The sequence below is a fragment of the Myxine glutinosa genome, chromosome 6 (genome assembly GCF_964187855.1).
Source record: "Myxine glutinosa chromosome 6, kmMyxGlut1.1, whole genome shotgun sequence".
Taxonomy (NCBI): Eukaryota; Metazoa; Chordata; class Myxini; order Myxiniformes; family Myxinidae; genus Myxine; species Myxine glutinosa.
Genome location: NC_136266.1, coordinates 135,937,930 through 135,957,234, shown reverse-complemented (window position 1 = coordinate 135,957,234; position 19,305 = coordinate 135,937,930). Strand labels below are relative to the sequence as shown.

The following is a 19,305-nucleotide window of genomic DNA, read 5'->3' as shown; positions in this document are numbered from 1 at the left end:
GTATAAAAGACAAGGTATAAAATAGAACAATTTTCTTTGGATGGTGTGGAAACCTTTTTTCTTTTTTTTTTAACTTATACAAGTAATAAAATACCTGTGCATTTCACATTGTAGAAACATTGTTAGGGTAAAAAGAGTACACAAAATCGCTACAAATGACAAAGATCAAGTGCCAGGAATGATGGGATTGTGTACCAGCCAATCGCAAACAAACATGTTACGTCTCGTATGGAGCCGGAGCGCACGGTTTAGATCTTACAAGGGAGAGGTTGATATAGAACGGTGAGAAATGATACGAGGAAGTGAAATGTGATGGGTGGAGAATAAGATGTGCACCTCAGTGACTACACCATCACTAAGCTAGACATTGTATTGCCAAAGTTTCGGCTAAAAAGAAAAGAAGAAATTAACCTGCGTATGCTCGCTCCAAAAGAGAAATACAGGTATCCGGCACACTGTGCGAACATATAGATATAGGCCAGCTTCGTGAAAAAGCAATGGAGTATACGGAATGTTATCGTCAGTTATTAAGTCTCTTCAACAATTACCATGCAATCAGGTTTTCTGTGAGATGGTTCACTGGAAGGGGTTAAAATGGAGCTGGAGTCGAATTGAAAAACCTTCAGGTAATCAAGCGCTATCTATTGAGCGAACCCAACGCTGGGTAAGGATAGGTAGATAGGACTGACGGCTTTTTTGTCATGATAACTAAGTTACAAAATATAATTAACAAAAATATTACTGCCTGTGTTAATTTCTATCCCGAGACCCATTTTTCTACCACTGGCCCTTTGCAGCCAGTTCCTTATGGTCACTGCCCAGCCACCTGTGGTGGTTTAACCACAAGCGAGCAGTCATGGTTTAACCACGACTTACCACATTGCCCGCAATAAATTAAACAAAGAAGCTCGATGCTCTTGGGAAATTACGCGATCAACGCAAGCAAGCGGATCTTGGGCACAATGTGTAGACATCTTGGACCCAAAGTGCTCTAAATGACCTGTTTTAGGACAGTGGAAGCAGAGACCGGGTGTTTAATGATAGGCAATAGATGAAAGCTCAAAGGTGAAGGTAACCCAGTACATCGGATTAGGGCCAGGAGCTCAGCTCCAAGATCATCCCTTGTGCTTTGGGTTACCACATGGGAGCTCTGCTCCTCAAACCAAACACCATTATTTACCATCTCGCTTGATGTGTGCGACTCGTGGAACCCACAAGTCCTCAGAACTCGGTGGCGCGGAGATGCTGAGTACTTGCCGGTTGAACTCGTGTTTTCTGCTCAATACGTTGGACGTGGCAGGCATGACAGAGAAGACGGCCTTGCAGTGGATAGCATCGATGTCCGTCCTTGTCGTTAAGCCGTAGTCCGCAGTCCTGATTAAAAAGGAATGTGAGGGAATAGAGAGGAAGAGCGTAAACAAATATCAAATTGTGCATGTAAAATAAAAGTAAAATGAAACTATATCCATTCACCCAGAATCTTCCATCAATATCACTGATAATAATTATTTTCATGAAAAGAGCTCAGTACATCAGTGACGTGGAAGGTTATTTGCCTCAGGTTGTGTGCTATTTGAATTTATTATACACAGAAAGAAAGGGCTTACAGGGTAGTCTAGACTCTACTGCCAAACTGCCAAAATCTCGGTTCTCTGCTCACCTTCACTCTTTCATTCCCCTTTTCTCCCGCCTCTGGAACAAACTCCCACACTCCCTTCAATCCCACTCCTCCCTCCAGGTCTTTAAAACAGCTGTCCCCCATGCAAAACCTTGATCTTTTCTACCCCTGCTAATTCACCCCAGATACACCTTTTCGAAATTCCAACTTCTTTCCTGGAAGTCCTTGCAGTGTTCGTACGTTTTATACCTCTCCCACCTCCCACCATGCCCTCTCCCTCCCACAGTTCTCTCGATGTCCCTGCTCTCAAATGTTGTGTTTGTGTCCTTCCCCCTCTCTCCCCATCTTGTCTACCGCTCCCCTTATTTTGTGTTTTTTGTGTCGGTTTGATTTATTGTGTGATTAATGTTAGCTCTTTCACGAGCCTCGATCTTGTATACAAAAAAAAAAAAGAAGATGGATGCACACTCACCTATGAGCTGTCTCACCTGGGTTTTAATCTTGTTATAAACTGTCACCCAGGTGTTTAACATGCAGGACAATAAATCAATTTGTGTGCCATCTCTTGGATGGATGTTAAACTAGGCATCCCATGTCCTGGCATTAGTTTGTGGACGTTAAAGATCCCACGGTGTTCTTCGTGAAGAGTAGGCCAGCTATTGCCGGCACCATGAATATATTACAAATTGCTGACTTTACTGCTGGGAAGGTAATGGCAAACCACCCAGTATAACCCTTGCCAAGAAACTGCATTGGCAGCACCCGTGCTCTGTAACAGAGCATGGTACATCAGAATATATGCATCAAGAATAAGATCATTAACTTAGGACAATTTATTAACTAAATTATTCCACTCGCAATCACTTGAATGTAACAATTCCCTGGAATTTCCACAGGACTTTTTTTTCGCGAGATGTGAATGGGGACCTGAAGCTAGTTTGGATAATTGTTCTCACGATGCTACTGACATTGTGAATGGGGTGAAAGGAGAAGGTGGGAAAGCATGTTTTGAGGAGCTAGAAGTCAGTGAAATTGGGAATGACATAATAATAAGGTGGAAGGGGGAGGGGAAAGAGAGTTCGATGCTCCACCATTTTTATGAGGTAATGAAAGAATAGTATGTAATAATGTAAGAATGCCCTCTGGCTTTGAAGAACGGGAAGTAAGGGAGAGGGTAGGACAGAAAGTTGGGAAAGTGGAGGACAGAGAATTGGGAAACGGGAGGACAGAGAGTTGGGAAAGGGGAGGACAGAGAATTGGGAAATGGGAGGACAGAGAATTGGGAAACGGGAGGACAGAGAGTTGGGAGAGGGGAGGATAGAGAGTTGGGAGAGGGGAGGACAGAGAGTTGGGAAAGGGGAGGACAGAGAATTGGGAAACGGGAGGACAGAGAATTGGGAAACGGGAGGACAGAGAGTTGGGAGAGGGGAGGACAGAGAGTTGGAAAGGGGAGGACAGAGAGTTAGGAAAGGGGAGGACAGAGAGTTAGGAAAGGGGAGGACAGAGTTGGGAGAGGGGAGGACAGAGAGTTGGGAGAGGGGAGGACAGAGAGTTGGGAGAGGGGAAAGGGGAGGACAGAGAGTTGGAAAGGGGAGGACAGAGAGTTGGGAGAGGGGAGGACAGAGAGTTGGGAAAGGGGAGGACAGAGAGTTGGGAAAGGGGAGGACAGAGAGTTGGGAAAGGGGAGGACAGAGAGTTGGGAAAGGGGAGGACAGAGAGTTGGGAAAGGGGAGGACAGAGAGTTAGGAAAGGGGAGGACAGAGAGTTAGGAAAGGGGAGGACAGAGAGTTAGGAAAGGGGAGGACAGAGAGTTAGGAAAGGGGAGGACAGAGAGTTAGGAAAGGGGAGGACAGAGAGTTAGGAAAGGGGAGGACAGAGTTGGGAGAGGGGAGGACAGAGAGTTAGGAAAGGGGAGGACAGAGAGTTAGGAATGGGGAGGACAGAGAGTTAGGAAAGGGGAGGACAGAGAGTTAGGAAAGGGGAGGACAGAGTTGGGAAAGGGGAGGACAGAGAGTTAGGAAAGGGGAGGACAGAGTTGGGAGAGGGGAGGACAGAGTTGGGAGAGGGGAGGACAGAGTTGGGAAAGGGGAGGACAGAGAGTTAGGAAAGGGGAGGACAGAGAGTTAGGAAAGGGGAGGACAGAGAGTTAGGAAAGGGGAGGACAGAGAGTTAGGAAAGGGGAGGACAGAGTTGGGAAAGGGGAGGACAGAGAGTTAGGAAAGGGGAGGACAGAGTTGGGAGAGGGGAGGACAGAGTTGGGAGAGGGGAGGACAGAGAGTTGGGAAAGGGGAGGACAGAGTTATCTGCATCCATATATTTTTGCTTTAAAGATGTTTTTCTCTGCAACCGCTTGTCCAATCAATACGAAAGTTTAAACATAGGAGGGACTCCCCATGAATATTTTATTGCTAACTCTGACATCATAGATCACATGGTATGGCAGCCATATTGGATGAAAGGAAAAATCTGGACATCATTTTCTCCAAAACTGCTCAACGCAAACAAGCGTTACGCCTAGGTCCCCCGTCGGTGAAGTGATGTGAGTTGACAAAGTGGAAGACGCACAAAACATGCTATGATATGATATTTCGCTCACAAGGTTCAGACATACATGGAGGCGGCCATCTTGGATTTTGACGTGGCGACCCAATTTTCAATAGCGTTCTTCCTTGTGCCTAGATACACCCAAACACCAGATTAGAAGTTGGTACTTCGCTTATTTTTCAAGATATTCCGCTCACAAGGTTCAGACATACATGGCGGCGGCCATCTTGGATTTTGACGTGGCGACCCAATTTTCAATAGCGTTCTTCCTTGTGCCTAGATACACCCAAACACCAGATTAGAAGTTGGTACTTTGCTTATTTTTCAAGATATTTCACTCACAAGGTTCAGACATATATATGGTGGCGGCCATCTTGGATTTTGACGTGGCGACCCAATTTTCAATAGCGTTCGTCCTTATGCCTAGATACACCCACACACCAGATTAGAAGTTGGTACTTCGCTTATTTTTCGAGATATTTCGCTCACAAGGTTCAGACATATATATGGTGGCGGCCATCTTGGATTTTGACGTGGCAACCCAATTTTCAATAGCGTTCTTCCTTATGCCGAGATACACCCACACACCAAATTAGAAGTTGGTACTTCGCTTATTTTTCAAGATATTCATCTCACAAGGTTCAGACATACATGGCGGCGGCCATCTTGGATTTTGACGTGGGTTGCACCCACACACCAAATTCGAATGCGGTCCTTCGCTTACGCACGCACGCACGCCCGCAAACACGCACGCCCGCACACACGCACGCACGGACGGAGGGGAAAACCATAGTCCCCCTTTCGCTCTGCTGTGCGACGGGGGACAAATATAGAAACTTGGCATTTGTCATCAAATCCTCATCCTATATCACCTTATATACCCTTTCCATGGGATATATAGGGTGATAACAATGACGTCATTGGAGAAATGGTATTCCAGCCGTAATTGGTTGAATTGAAATTCTTATCCGAAAAACATGAAACTTCATATATGTAATATTTGACCCGATGCGAGTGAAGACTTAAATTTATGATATTCACAACCCATGCCAAGAAACTCGATGGAATTCATAGAATACTTACCCTGCACAGTCAACTTGGTGCGAGCCTACTCTTCTGTTTTGGAACGTTTTTTTCCTTTGATCCAATATGGTTGCCAGACCACGTGAGTGATTACATCATAAATTTATATTCTCTAATATAATTGTTGCGTAAATCATGCTCAATAAAATTCAAGCTGATCAGACTAAGCGTTGTCCCTGTAGAATTATGATGTCATATTTACGGCACTAATGACGTCATAATTAACAACACCTGTTCCCCATGCGGAGTTCTTTACAATGAGCCACATTTCAATTTTTTCCATGGAGCGGTTTTGGAGATATAGAGGTGAAACGTTTTTCGGTTTTTCCAAGATGGTGCCTGTACCACATGACCTATGACATCATAATTAATATTAAAATATTCTACAGGAGGCGGCGCTCCTATGGTGCAAATTTTGTGTCCATTGGACTAACAGTTGCAGAGGAATTTTTTTTCTTCATACTGATCAGATCAAATGTTGTACATGTCGAATGATGACGTCATAATGAAGGCACCAATGACATCATCCTCAACATACCTTATTCCCCATGTGGAGTTCTTGATAATGAGCCTTGTTTCAACTTTTTCCATTGAGCGGTTTGGGAGATATAGAGGTGTAACGTTTTTCCAAGATGGCGTCCGTACCACGTGACCTATGATGTCATAATTGTGAATAAAAAAATGTATACAGGCGGAGGCGCTCCTATGGTAAAATTCCGTGTCAATCGGAACAACGGTTGCGGAGAAAATGTATTTTTAAAATGCAGACACGCCACACGCACCCGAATGCCTAGCCCTACTTTTCGCTTCGCGAGTGCAGGGTAACTATGTGACATAATAGGAAGCATGGATGATACGGATATATGGGCCATAACGGTAGTGTGCCATAATAGTAGCCTGTTCAGTTAACGATGGTATTTTTGTTTAGAATGAACACGCAAGGCAAGACTATGCACACTACTAGTGCTGTTCTAGTTTAATCAAGTAACTGTTCTTTGCATAATATTGTTGAAGTTGCGTTTTAAATTACGTGGGATTTCCACAAGTACCTGAAAGTTAATATTCCTTCAATGTTTTACACAGGCGCCTTATTCGAAGAGGTACAACCCTCAGCTCCATTCACAGTGGCAGCATTCAATGTCGTGTACCAGTTGGACTAACCTCACAGTGGTAGCACTCAATATGGTAATCCTTGTCCATGGAGACCACTCTGATGGTTTCTTCTGAGCCCTGCGGTCACATATTTTGCATAATGCTCAGAATGTTTCAGTTACTGAAGATTTTGCATGATTTGAAATGTGACGATCCTCCCATCACCCACTAAAACCCGCAGTGACTCCCTTTACCTTAATAGGTAGTATGGGCTGTCCACAAGCCGCACACTTTGGAGCAAATGCCCTAGAAAAGACCAAACACATGGTTAAACTTTAAGTATATCAAAGGTTTCTAATAACTTGAAGGAAACGTTTCCACCTGATTTATTAAACATGTGCCGTATCCACAGCCCAGCACTCGCACTTACTGCAAGGGCTTTTCCAAAATTCTGGATGGGGGAAAACTCTTACTCTCCCTTGTATATTGCTAACACCAAGCAAAGAATTGGTATACAATAATGATAAATAAGCATTCCTTTCACGCTGTGAGGCGCATAGGAGATGCCGAGGCAGTTTCATTGGCTAAGCTGTACAATCCTGGATGGGTCGCCACTCCGACGCAGAAACTGGCAGACAATTTTCAAAAGATAATAAATAGCATCTTTAACATCCGCAACCTAAATGCAAATGGGAGAGTGAGTGGCTTTGCACGTCCATCTACGAGATGGTATGCTACGGGATGCAACGTTGGTAGTGCATTAGATTGGCTCTTTTTAAAGTTAGAATCAATGCTGTCAGCAATCAAACCCAAAATAAGCAGCAGAATGGCAAGTACACTGCTGAGCTGTGCAAAACGCTCCATTGACCAGATCCTTTCCTGACCTGTGGTAGTCGCGGACACAGTAGATGTTGTTCGACACATCCACAGTGAAAGGAACACCATCGAGGCAGTCATTGCAGACAGAGCAACGAAAACATCCTGGATGGTAGGCCTTACCGAGGGCTTGTAGGATCTACTCAGACACAATGTTTAAGTATTAATCTACAAGAATCCTGTCTGCATGGGAACACATAAACTCTTTGATCGATATAATCATGCACACACAAAAAGATATTAAAAGATAGTAATATGTACTTCTTTTCCTTTAACAGAAGCTTTTTAAATCAAGGGAGGTGAAAGCGCCCCCCCCCCCCTTTATATGGGATGGTTTCTCTGTATGCAACGTTAACATAGGGATTGAAAATTCAGCTGCAAATTTCAGGAGTAAATGCTTTGTACGTCGACGTAATATGTTACAAATATCAGCAACGTCCATTTCCGCATTTTTGAGTTTTATTAAGAAAACCCTCGAATTCATGTTGGTGTCTGTCTGTCCGTCCAAAATGTGTTGGTGCTCATATCTCAAAGGATATACATTGAAACTAGCTGAAACTTGGAATATACATCTAATCGGCCAATACGTCTATTTAATGGCTTTCTAAACAAATTCAAAATCAGCGCTCATTAAGGGGATCTACGGAGAGGGGAGGGGGGAGGGGTTTTGACCTCCCAAACTAGATATTTGCTCTCTTCTCCAAAACTACACACACAATTTTGATGAAGTGTTTGACTGTCGATATGTATGTATTGTTCAGTCGCCTGGTTTTAATCTGGCGAGTTCCCTCAATGTGACTGATCGTAAGCGACTCGACTGCTTTGGAGTCCTCCATGCCAGATTAAGCATCCAAAGCCGCGATGCCATGCAGATTGGAAGTCCGAATCAGCCCAGTGTCGCATGTTGTGTGCTAATTAGGCCGATTGAGCCTGACGCGGTCTGGGTGTGCGGTGTAGAGAACCGCAGCCAATAATCCCTTAACATGTCTTTCTTAATCACTCATGGAGAACCACAACAACCAAATTCACCCCAAGATCCTCAAATATCCTATGCCTTAGAGCCCAGTTGATGGTGTTTGCCATCTTGACTTATGCCGCCGGCCTTGTGAAACACTAAAAAGAAAATAAGTGACAGATTACAGAGAGCAGAACAGTAAAAATAGGGTCAAACTTTTTGGTAATTTTAGACAGGTGGATAGACGTCGTCTAACTAGACATAAAAGCAACGGACATCTAATAGCATGATTAATTACTTTATGCTTATGGTAGACATTCACAATAACTGCTCTATTCTATGCATTATTAACCCCTTGAGCCATTTCCACAACATCACCCCCACCTTCCTCCTTCAGACTCTTCCAAGCCTGAACTCAGAAGGGGGAGCAACACTGGCCATGCCCCCATTTATCATATGTTACGTGGTCCTCCCGGTGACTACCTGGGCTCGGTGACCCCCGGACCGTGAGAGGAACTCCGCCAGAAAGATCTATTATTTATGCTCTTTCGTAACGCATAAATCTGAATTCCAACCAATAAGAAACCCCACACCAAGGATCCGGAATAATCAATGATATATTCCCCGAGCAATCAACAACCATCCACAATCAGCAATCAATAGTACAAAGATGTAAACTCATCTATAATAACTCTAAGATGGCCATCTTATACATTCCTCACGTGAGCCCCACTCCCGACTCCCTCCATGGTCAATGTCTCTCTCAATGTCTCCGTACTCCGGTAGTTCGATCTCCGCACGTGGGCGGTTGAACGGACCCTTCCTGACGTGCTTTCACCGGGCACGTCCCGTACCGGGAACAACGGCTGCAGCGTGCACCTCCTGGCCAAGCAAAGCGGGTACAGCAAAGCAGGCAAAGCAACACGCGGCTTGCCCAGCGCGCGCGGCCCAAGGTGCGACCCGTACGCGGCCTTGTAGACGGTGAGGCGAACTGTGCCAGCTGCTTGGTTCCGTGCACGAACCCACGGCGACTTGACGTGTCAAAGGGTAGTTACACGTCCCGGTAACTCCTCTCGCCAGACGGGCTTTTAAACGCCGATTCTGTTACGTTGCTCAATCGATACCGCTCGCGTCCGAGCTCGGCGAGGAAGAAGAAGAATCGTCGCTTCTCCAGGACCTCGTGTCTTTTCTTCTTCCGTTTCCGGTCTCCTTTTTCCCAGAAGGGCTCCTGACCCTTTAATCACCACAACCTTTAATCGAGTCCACATTGATAAGCAAAGACCTGAATAGTAATTCACATACATTCACATAAATATGTAACACTCCCCCCCTTCAAGAAAGAAAGTTTGAACCCAGCGAAAACTTTCTTTGCCGGCCAACTTGGATAAACAAACCAGATAACTCACCCTTCCCCCCCCCCCCAAACTCATCAGTTCCCCCCGGGCACAGTCATCACTTAAAAATAAAGTAACAAAATTTCACACAATCACCTAGATTAATTCCCTCTGGACCAAGCGTCAACCACTTCTAGTTTCTCTTGAATGACGGTTAAGAGGTGGTGACCCAAAGCCCCCAAATTTAAACCTCTCTATAGCACTTTTTCGGGAGGCCCAGCGGAATATTCCTACATGGACGCCTTAAGGAATGTGGAGTTCACGGTTCGTCCGGGGAGGAAAGTTCATTACATGGACGCCTTTAAGAACGTGGAGTTCACGGTTAGTCCGTGCAGGAAAGTTCACTACCTGGACGCCTTTAAGAACGTGGCGTTCACGGTTAGTCTGTGTAGGAGCCTCGGCTCGGCGGCTCCCCCGTATATAGTGCTTCAACTTCTCCAGACTCCTAACAGTTACGGTGGGACCCCTTGTCCCAGCCGTTACCTGACTGGCGGTCTCCTTCTCGGCCAGTGCTCTGACATTCATTCTTCCGGGAGGTGCCGTAGCTCTGGGAGCCTCCATAGTAATATCGGCTGCTGCCAACCCCAAAACTCCTGCTAAGTGGTCCTCTTCTGTAGACCTCTCGACGCCTACGAAATGCCTTCCCTACTGTTATGGTCCGACCCTCCAAATCCTTACCATTCCAATTCTTCTCTGCCTCTCTGGCGTCTCTTGTGCTTGCAAACGTGACAAAGCCGAACCCTCTTGACCGTTGCGTTTCCCTGTCTTTTACCACCCGCACTTCCACCAGCGGCCCATATCTGTTGAAGACAGAGGTCAGAACTTCTTCCTCTGTGTTGAAGTTCAGTCCCCCTACAAATAACTTGGAACTTTTGTCGCCATCCCGAGCTGGTGGGGTGTTATTTTCCCTGCTGTGCTCTTTACCAACCCTCGGGTTACCATAAATTTGCCCCCCGGCCAAATCATTTCCGATAATCACAGATACTCCCTCTACAGGAAGCGTGGCTTGTAAACCGATGGTGACCGGTCCTGACACCAAATCGGATTCCAAATGGATGACATGAAGTGGGGCACTAACACAGCCACCGATCCCTTGTAACCGAACACTATCACCAGTTGCGGTACTCTTTGACAATGGCAAAATGCCTTCAAGCATTAAGGATTGATGGGCTCCTGTGTCCCTCAAAACCCTAACCGGTCTTGGGTGAGTCAAGTCTCCCTTGAGTGAGACCAACCCCTCATAAATAAATGGTTGGTAACTCTTCTGTGGGCGATTTCTTACGTTTGCCATCGCATTCGGAGTTGTACTAGTCGGACTCCGCTCTGGGTCTTCCCTTTTCATGAGGTAACAACTGGACATCAAGTGTCCAGGTTTCTTGCAAAAAGCGCAAGTAGGCCCGGAGGAAAAACTCGTAGTCTGCCTCGGGCCCCCCGAAAAATAAGTTTGTCTTGGGCCCGCAGCCCTCTGATTTCGAACAGGTGGGGTATCCGCGTTGTCCCCATAATCCTCTCGAGGCCGCCGCCATATATTGTCGTTCTCCGCACCTGCTGTTCCCCACCTCCCCTGCGGAGATCTAGGCGAGGAGTTAGGTTCGTGGACCCCTATCCGGTGTGTTAAGGCATAATCATCTGCCAGGGTGGCTGCGTCCCACAACTTTGGTACTTTCTTTTCCTGCAGGTACACTTTGATGTCCTCGTGGACACACTGTTGAAATTCCTCCACCAGCATCAGGTCACGCAATGCTTCGAAGTCGTTCCCGACTCCTTTTGACTCACACCACCGATCAAACATATTTTCTTTCACTCTGGCAAACTCCACATGGGTCTCACTCTCCCTCTTCCTGGCATTCCTGAATTTTTGCCGGTAAGCTTCCGGAACCAACTCATAGGCTTTGAGGATGTGCTTCTTCAATACCTCATAATCTGCACATTGGTCCATTGGTAGCGCCGAATAAATCTCTTGAGCTTTTCCCACCAGCACACTTTGCACTAGTATGGTCCAGGCCTCCTCCGGCCAGTTTAACTGTCGAGCCACTTTCTCAAAGTGTGGAAAAAATTTAGCGACTTCCTTTTCACTGAAGGGTGGAACCAGCCTCACATGTCTGCCCACATCCCAGGTGTTCTGGCTAGGTGTCGACCCCGTCAGCAAGGGTGGTCCCTCTCCCCGTTCTCTCATTAACTCCAGCTCCTTGAATTTAATTTCTTGCTGAAGCTCCATGTCACGTTCCTTTAATTCCTTTTCCGCTTTTCTCTCCTCTGCTTCGAGGTCCCTTGCAGCTCTCCTCTCCTCTGCTTTTCTTCCTTCTAACCTTTCCTGGAGTTCTCGTTCCACTCTCCTTTCCTCTGCTTGTTTCTCTTCTCTCCTCTCTTCTGCTTTCCTTTCTTCTTCTGCTCTTTCCTTTTCTGCTTTCCTTTCTTCTTCTGCTCTTTCCTTTTCTGCTTTCCTTTCTTCTTCTGCTCTTTCCTTTTCTGCTTTCCTTTCTTCTTCTGCTAACCTTTCCTGGAGTTCTCGTTCCACTCTCCTTTCCTCTGCTTGTTTCTCTTCTCTCCTCTCTTCTGCTTTCCTTTCCTCTTCTTTTAACCTTTCCTGGAGTTCTCGTTCCACTCTCCTTTCCTCTGCTTGTTTCTCTTCTCTCCTCTCTTCTGCTTTCCTTTCTTCTTCTTTGATCCGTTCCTGGCTCCGTAATTGCAACTCCAGTTTCCGGAGCTCAACGTCTTCTGGTTCTTCGGGTAGCCACTGCCAGGCTAACTCGTCCCATGTTCCTAATCCCACCATAGACTGTATCACCGTGGTCTGCAACTCTGCCTTCCTCAAATTAGTTCGGACCTCCAAGTTAAAATGTTTGGCCAATTTCAAGAGGTCCGACTTTAGTAACGCTCGAAATTTCACGCTGTTGAATCCAAAGCTTTCAAAATCATTGGAATCTCCCGCGATGAAGCTACCTCTGAGGGCCTTTCACTCACTCACCGCAGGCAGGTAGGTGGTCTTTCTGTCTTCTACCGACTCCTCTCCGGCCTTGCTCCCCCAGCTCTCTCTGTGCTCTGTCCCCCAAATATTCCTACAGGTCGCACAAGATCTGCCAGCAACCCTCTGATGGTTAAACTGCCGAAATCTCGGCTTTCTGCTCACCTTCACTCTTTCATTCCTCTTTTCTCCCGCCTCTGGAACAAACTCCCACACTCCCTTCAATCCCACTCCTCCCTCCAGGTCTTTAAAACAGCTGTTCACCACCATCTCTTATCTTCCCCCATCCAAAACCTTGATCTTTTCTACCCCCACTAATTCACCCCAGATCCACCTTGTTTGAAATTCCAACTTCTTTCCTGGAAGTCCTGGCAGTGTCCATATGTTTATACCTCTCCCACCCCCCCCCCCCTTCACATGCCTCCCCCCCCAAAGCCCTCTCCCTCCCACAGATCTCTCGATGTCTCCATGTCTCTCGGTCCCTGCTCTCAAATGTTGTGTTTGTGTCCTGCCCCCTCTCTCCCCATCTTGTCTACCGCTCCCGATGTTATTTGTTTTATGTGTCTGTTTGTCTTTCTGTGTGATTAATGTTCGCTCTTTCACGAGCCTCGATCTTGTATACCAAAAAACAAACAAAAAAAAAAACAAAAAACTGTCCCTCACTCGGGGTTACCGCAAAGTTCTGTGCCACAAACGCCATGGTGCCTATCGTTAACACCTGTTAACCTTCACCCAAGACTTTACCCCAATTTCCCCAAAAATTTACCAATTAATACTGAATTAATAAATTTTAATTAATAAAAATATAATTTTATTATTTTATACAATTTTAGATCCCGGACGAAGACCCAATTGCGAATCCGCAAATCGTAATTTGGACGAGCCCCCAATTCTGTTACGTGGTCCTCCCGGTGACTACCTGGGCTCGGTGACCCCCGGACCGTGAGAGGAACTCCGCCAGAAAGATCTATTATTTATGCTCTTTCGTAACGCATAAATCTGAATTCCAACCAATAAGAAACCCCACACCAATGATCCGGAATAATCAATGATATATTCCCCGAGCAATCAACAACCATCCACAATCAGCAATCAATAGTACAAAGATGTAAACTCATCTATAATAACTCTAAGATGGCCATCTTATACATTCCTCACGTGAGCCCCACTCCCGACTCCCTCCATGGTCAATGTCTCTCTCAATGTCTCCGTACTCCGGTAGTTCGATCTCCGCACGTGGGCGGTTGAATGGACCCTTCCTGACGTGCTTTCACCGGGCACGTCCCGTACCGGGAACAACGGCTGCAGCGCGCACCTCCTGGCCAAGCAAAGCGGGTACAGCAAAGCAGGCAAAGCAACACGCGGCTTGCCCAGCGCGCGCGGCCCAAGGTGCGACCCGTACGCGGCCTTGTAGACGGTGAGGCGAACTGTGCCAGCTGCTTGGTTCCGTGCACGAACCCACGGCGACTTGACGTGTTAAAGGGTAGTTACACGTCCCGGTAACTCCCCTCGCCAGACGGGCTTTTAAACGCCGATTCTGTTACGTTGCTCAATCGATACCGCTCGCTTCCGAGCTCGGCGAGGAAGAAGAAGAACCGTCGCTTCTCCAGGACCTCGTGTCTTTTCTTCTTCCGTTTCCGGTCTCCTTTTTCCCAGAAGGGCTCCTGACCCTTTAATCACCACAACCTTTAATCGAGTCCACATTGATAAGCAAAGACCTGAATAGTAATTCACATACATTCACATAAATATGTAACACATACAAAACTACTCCTCACCCTAATCTGGAAACCCACATGAAAAAAATTTCAAAACACTGAGTCTATGAATCTCTACACACACAATTTCTATGAAGCTCTACACACACACTATGAGTCTATGAAGTCTGTAAAGTTCAAGTCCCCACTTTCCGGTATCAAAACCCTCTCCCAATGCTGTCTATCAGGGCTCTGGGTCCCAGCACTACAATTGTCCTCGGTGACCACAGCGCCTGTCAGTATCTGGTGCTCCCCTTGGCTCAATCGGCCTCTCCACTATGGGAGTTTTCAAAATGGGTCCATGTGGCCCAACATGGGTGATAAAATACACTTGGCCAATTTAACCTATCAAGCAAAGCTCATCAGCCTTTATGGCCAAAGAAAATGGTACAGCTTAGTGGCAAAACTGGCAGGTAGATGGCATGGCACAAGAAAGCTGACAAATTTGGAAAGGCTAGATTGACAGGTAATGTGAGGGGACAGCAGATGGTATGGGCCGGCAGATGGTATGAGCCGGCAGATGTCATGAGCCGGCAGCTGATGCTGTCATCAATGGTGGCAGGAGCATTCGGTGGCCGCAGGTACTGCGGCCGGCTACAGCCCTACCCTACGCTAACACTAGCTCCCCCTGCTATTCCCTCTACTCTATCCTAGCTCATACCCCTCTAAATCCATCTGAGCTAATCTGTCCCTCCCGGGCCCACTAATCGCGTCTATGGGCCCGCTATTCCCGTCTAAGCTGTCTCCTGAGAGAAAAATAAAGGCACGTGCCGTTACTCAAACCGATTAGGTGGCGTGGCCTCACACGGCTCACTGGTGGAGTAGCCTGATGGGAAGCCATGCGTTCCCATACTATAGCAATTTGGGACCCAATGGGTCCTCTCAAAATACAATTACCCTCCTCTGTTTATCCTAACAGCAAAGATGGTGCAAAGTTACTATCTATCCTAACACTTGCAAAAACATCCCTATCTATCCTAACACTTCAATTTGGACATTTCCTTGTTGCACCGGCAGCTTTCCTCTATCATTCTCTGAAACTCTCCACTTCTTTCCATATTCTAATCATTTTCGGCAAATACGGCGATTGCTTTTTCCACATGGATGAAGGCTTCAGACGTTGCTTTTGTTGCCAACTGTTTTGGAGGCAGTCGGAATTCAGCCTCTTGCTCACGCTCAAGTGCCCGTTGTTGTTCAAGTTGGATCAAGTCCTCGTTTGTCTGGTCATACCCATAGCCTCATCATACTCATAGCTCATCCACCTTGTCAAATCCAAACTCCCTTGCCAGTCCTATGATTTGCCACTGAATATCCGGGACATTGGCAAAGTCTTGGAAGTCGTGGGGGCACTCCGGCCAGAGCTTTCTCCACACACTATTCATCATTGCCTTTGTGACCTCCTTCCATGACTTCCTTCTGCTGTCGATGGCCTTTTTGATGTTGAAAGCCTTCCAAAACTCCTGGATTTGTGGCATGTCCTCCCCATCAGTCATCTGTAGCAGGTACGCATGGGACAGTGGAGACAATATGCCTTGAAAGTAGCTATAAACCCTTAGCCTAGTCCATCAGCTGCAACAATTAAATTGTATTTGGCGACAGAAAAACGACCTGTATGTTGTCAGCGTCAGCCATGTCATGAATATTCACAGGATGGCCAGAGGTGTTTGTTCAGCACAAGCAAGGTTTTGTTGTCCACGTTTCCCAGCACACAATACATATCAAATAAGGGGAGGAGTATGATGCAATCCAATTTTGTAATGCCGCAGTCATCCATGCCTTCTTGTTTGACTGCCAGAACATCGGGAGACAAGTCTTGGTGGACCCCTTCAGTGCCCTGGGGTTCTCAGAGTGGAACACCAAGTGTGGTTTGAGCTTGGCATCCTCTTCTGCATTACCCCTGACGAGTTGGATGAGTTGATCCTTAGCAGCTTTAAAACCGGAGGTGGTTCTCTCTTCCCTCGAGATGTAAGTGTGGGACGGCATCTTCTTCCAATACAGGCCTGTCTCTTCAACATTAAAGACCCGTTTGGGACAATGGCCGTCCTCCTCAATTATCCTCTTGAGCATCTCTAGAAACACCTCGGCAGCAGATATATTTGCACTGGAGGCCTCACGAGTCACACAAATGTTGTACCGGTTAACACGCTGCTTGAAATTACGGAACCAGCAAGATCTTGCCTTAAAATCACCACTCTCCACACCATCACCTCCCTCACATTGGTTTAGGTCACGGCAGAGCAACTTAGCCTATTCCTGAATGAGATACAAACTCATGAGCACATTTCACTGACTTTGTTCCTATATCCACACAGTTAATGTTAACACTGTTAAATAACCATATTCTCCAAAATGCCTTCCCTTCTCCTAGTGATACTTAACAAACTACTATGAGTAATATTTTGGGCAGAAACCTTTAGCTTTTCACTTTGTCCAGGTGGCAGATGGCATTTGTGGATTCCAGATATGATCTGGCATCCTCACCAATCACAATTGGAGGTGTATCATTAACCAGTAAATAAGCTAAAAGGCTTCAAAGTCAATAAGTGGATGGAACAGCAATGTGTTGCCCTGACGAGCTCCAATAAGGGCAAAACTAGTCAGGAGCTTCGCTACCCTTTTGCTAATAAATGGTGATAATAGACTCGTTTACCCATTACTGTACATACGTGCCCAAGAAACAATGAATGATCAGGATTCTTAATGAACTAAGCCTTATCTGGGCCCACAGACACACTACAGGAGATAGACACAGAGAGGTGACATGACGGAAATACCCAGACTGTGCCCAGCAGGACACAGCAGGAACGGATTCAGGGTTCCAAGAAAGCCAGTCACGTCCTTCAGCAGAACAACCCGCTCTACGCGCAGCCCAGAGTGAGGGATGAGAGGCGTTACTAGCTGGGTGGGAGAGTAGCGTCACATGGCAACTTGAAGAGTCTCTGGCCCCCACCTCACTCCGTGATGTATAGCGCCCCTCTCCTCTCACTAACCATTGGCCCGAAGGGTGGTTGATGGGTAGAGGACGGCCCATCTCTTACTTGTCACCAAGGCAGCCCTCCTCTTTTCCTTGGACCTGAACGGCAAGCGCTTTCCCACCTAAACTGCAGGCTGATGGCCTACCCAACCACTAAAAAAAGTCATTTAAGACAAATTTCAAAGGGTAGAACATAAAATAAAAGGCTCACCGGGTTGGTGGTTTTTTAGACACATGCACTGGGGAGGCGGACATCATTTGTCCAGACATATAAGTGACGCATATCTAATATCACGATTAATTACCTCGCGCATGGTCTAAGACATTCATAAAGGAACTAACTAAACTATACAAAGCAATGTTAACCCCTCAGAGTCATTTCTACAACAATATATACATACATATACACTCAATATGCTTCCATACATGCTTTGTCCCTTCATGGAAAGATGACAAAACTACAAAAGCAAAGGTGTTCTTACCATCTCCATGATGAGATGCCCACATACAAAACACTTCTCTGCAGACTGCTGGAATCCAGAATACTGGGAGGCATTGCAAACAAGGTTATGGATTTGAATATCCAACACGTTTGACCTTATCTGCCGAAAGCATGTTGGTATTGACAAAAAGGTAATCACCACAACTTCAGACTTACCAGGTAGTCTTCTTCACAGTACACTTTGCCATGTACATTATAGAAAGCTTTCCCACGCAAGGCACGACCTGTGGGAATGGACATCGGTATTCAGACAGCAATAGCTTCCATTAGGTCTCCAGCACACGAGCAGAATGATCACTGCACGCAGGGTTGTAATATGGTGTTGTCGGCGGCCTAATGGAATTGGCTTGAACTCGACGACAGATTGCAAAACTTAGCGTTATTTCAATATGTCATGCTAGACATTGCCACGACCTGATCTGTGTATGTTACCATGACAAGTGTCGAGCTTGTATGGCACCGGAAATAATACAACTATTGCACTTACCACAGGAGCAGCAAGTAAAGCAAGTCGTATGGTAGAGGCTTCCCATGGCTTGGCAAGCCTGTCCTGAGCCATAGATGCCAGTGTTGCATTTCACACACATTCCTACAAAAGGGATACATGTAATTATGTCAGATTCCACCTCGTGGCTAAGGGTACAGGTTGTGATTGAGCAAAAATATAATCAGACACCAGGTGGAGTAAGGAGGGGCAAGATGCTCCTGTCAGGAATGGTAGAGTAATTTTTCCCCGCTGTGTACATATACACCTTCTAAGGCTCTTTTGTTTAGTATACTGAACATTTTTCATTTAAAATTGTCCACTATACCATCAACCAGGGGACACTGTTGTGGATATTTAGGATCCTGAACATATATAAAAAGGACCAAGGTTCTACGGAGGGGGCGGGGGATGAGCAGGTATCACATTACTATCCCCTTTCCTGACAGGGGCATCTTGTCCCAAGTTTACTGCCAACAATGAGGGCAGTGGAAAGTTAACCAACAGCTCAGATAACAGTATTATCTTTGTTTGTGGGATGTGCACAGCACTGCCCTCCTGATGCCATTTATTGCCCATCCAAAGTTGCTTTGACAAGTTCATGTTCAGCCTTCTGTCTTAACCATTGGGGTAACCTTCGGTGATGGTTGACCTACCATGTGACTCACCTCTGAGCTATCTAGCCTGGGATCGAATGTTGACCCAGCTATAAACTGTAACCCTCTTATATTCGTATGCAGGGTGATACATCAATCTGGACAGTGGACACCATACCTAGGATGGATATTATGACTGGGTGTTCAACCTTCTGCATTAGATAGTGGATGATAAATATCCAACGGTGTCTTTTCACGAAGAGGAGATGAGTTATTGCTGGCACCCTAAACAAATTACAAATTCCTACCTGAATGTGTAGGGGCACTGCATCAGCGGCAGAGCCGCACCTCGGTAATGTCGCAAAAAACGGCTGATTTCAGAAATTAATCCAGTCCAATATGCATTTGACAACAACGATTTACTGTTGAGCTTTAATGATTAGGTGCTCCATGATATGGACAAAG

The 19,305-nt window shown here is 46.2% G+C and overlaps 1 protein-coding gene across 1 annotated transcript in view; it reads right to left on the bottom strand.

Annotated features, from left to right (window-relative positions):
- Positions 1-41: 41 nt before the first annotated feature.
- The window catches only part of LOC137430332 (Wilms tumor protein 1-interacting protein), a 45,219-nt gene continuing 25,955 nt past the window's right edge, over positions 42-19,305 (bottom strand). The window contains exons 2-8 of the mRNA XM_068121119.2: positions 18,248-18,349; positions 17,917-17,984; positions 17,741-17,803; positions 7,222-7,352; positions 6,592-6,643; positions 6,407-6,475; positions 42-1,374 (exon numbers count right to left, since the gene is read on the bottom strand). Coding sequence (XP_067977220.2) covers positions 1,222-1,374; positions 6,407-6,475; positions 6,592-6,643; positions 7,222-7,352; positions 17,741-17,803; positions 17,917-17,984; positions 18,248-18,349 — 638 coding nt within the window. The 3' untranslated portion in view covers positions 42-1,221. The remainder of the gene's footprint in view (positions 1,375-6,406; positions 6,476-6,591; positions 6,644-7,221; positions 7,353-17,740; positions 17,804-17,916; positions 17,985-18,247; positions 18,350-19,305) is intronic.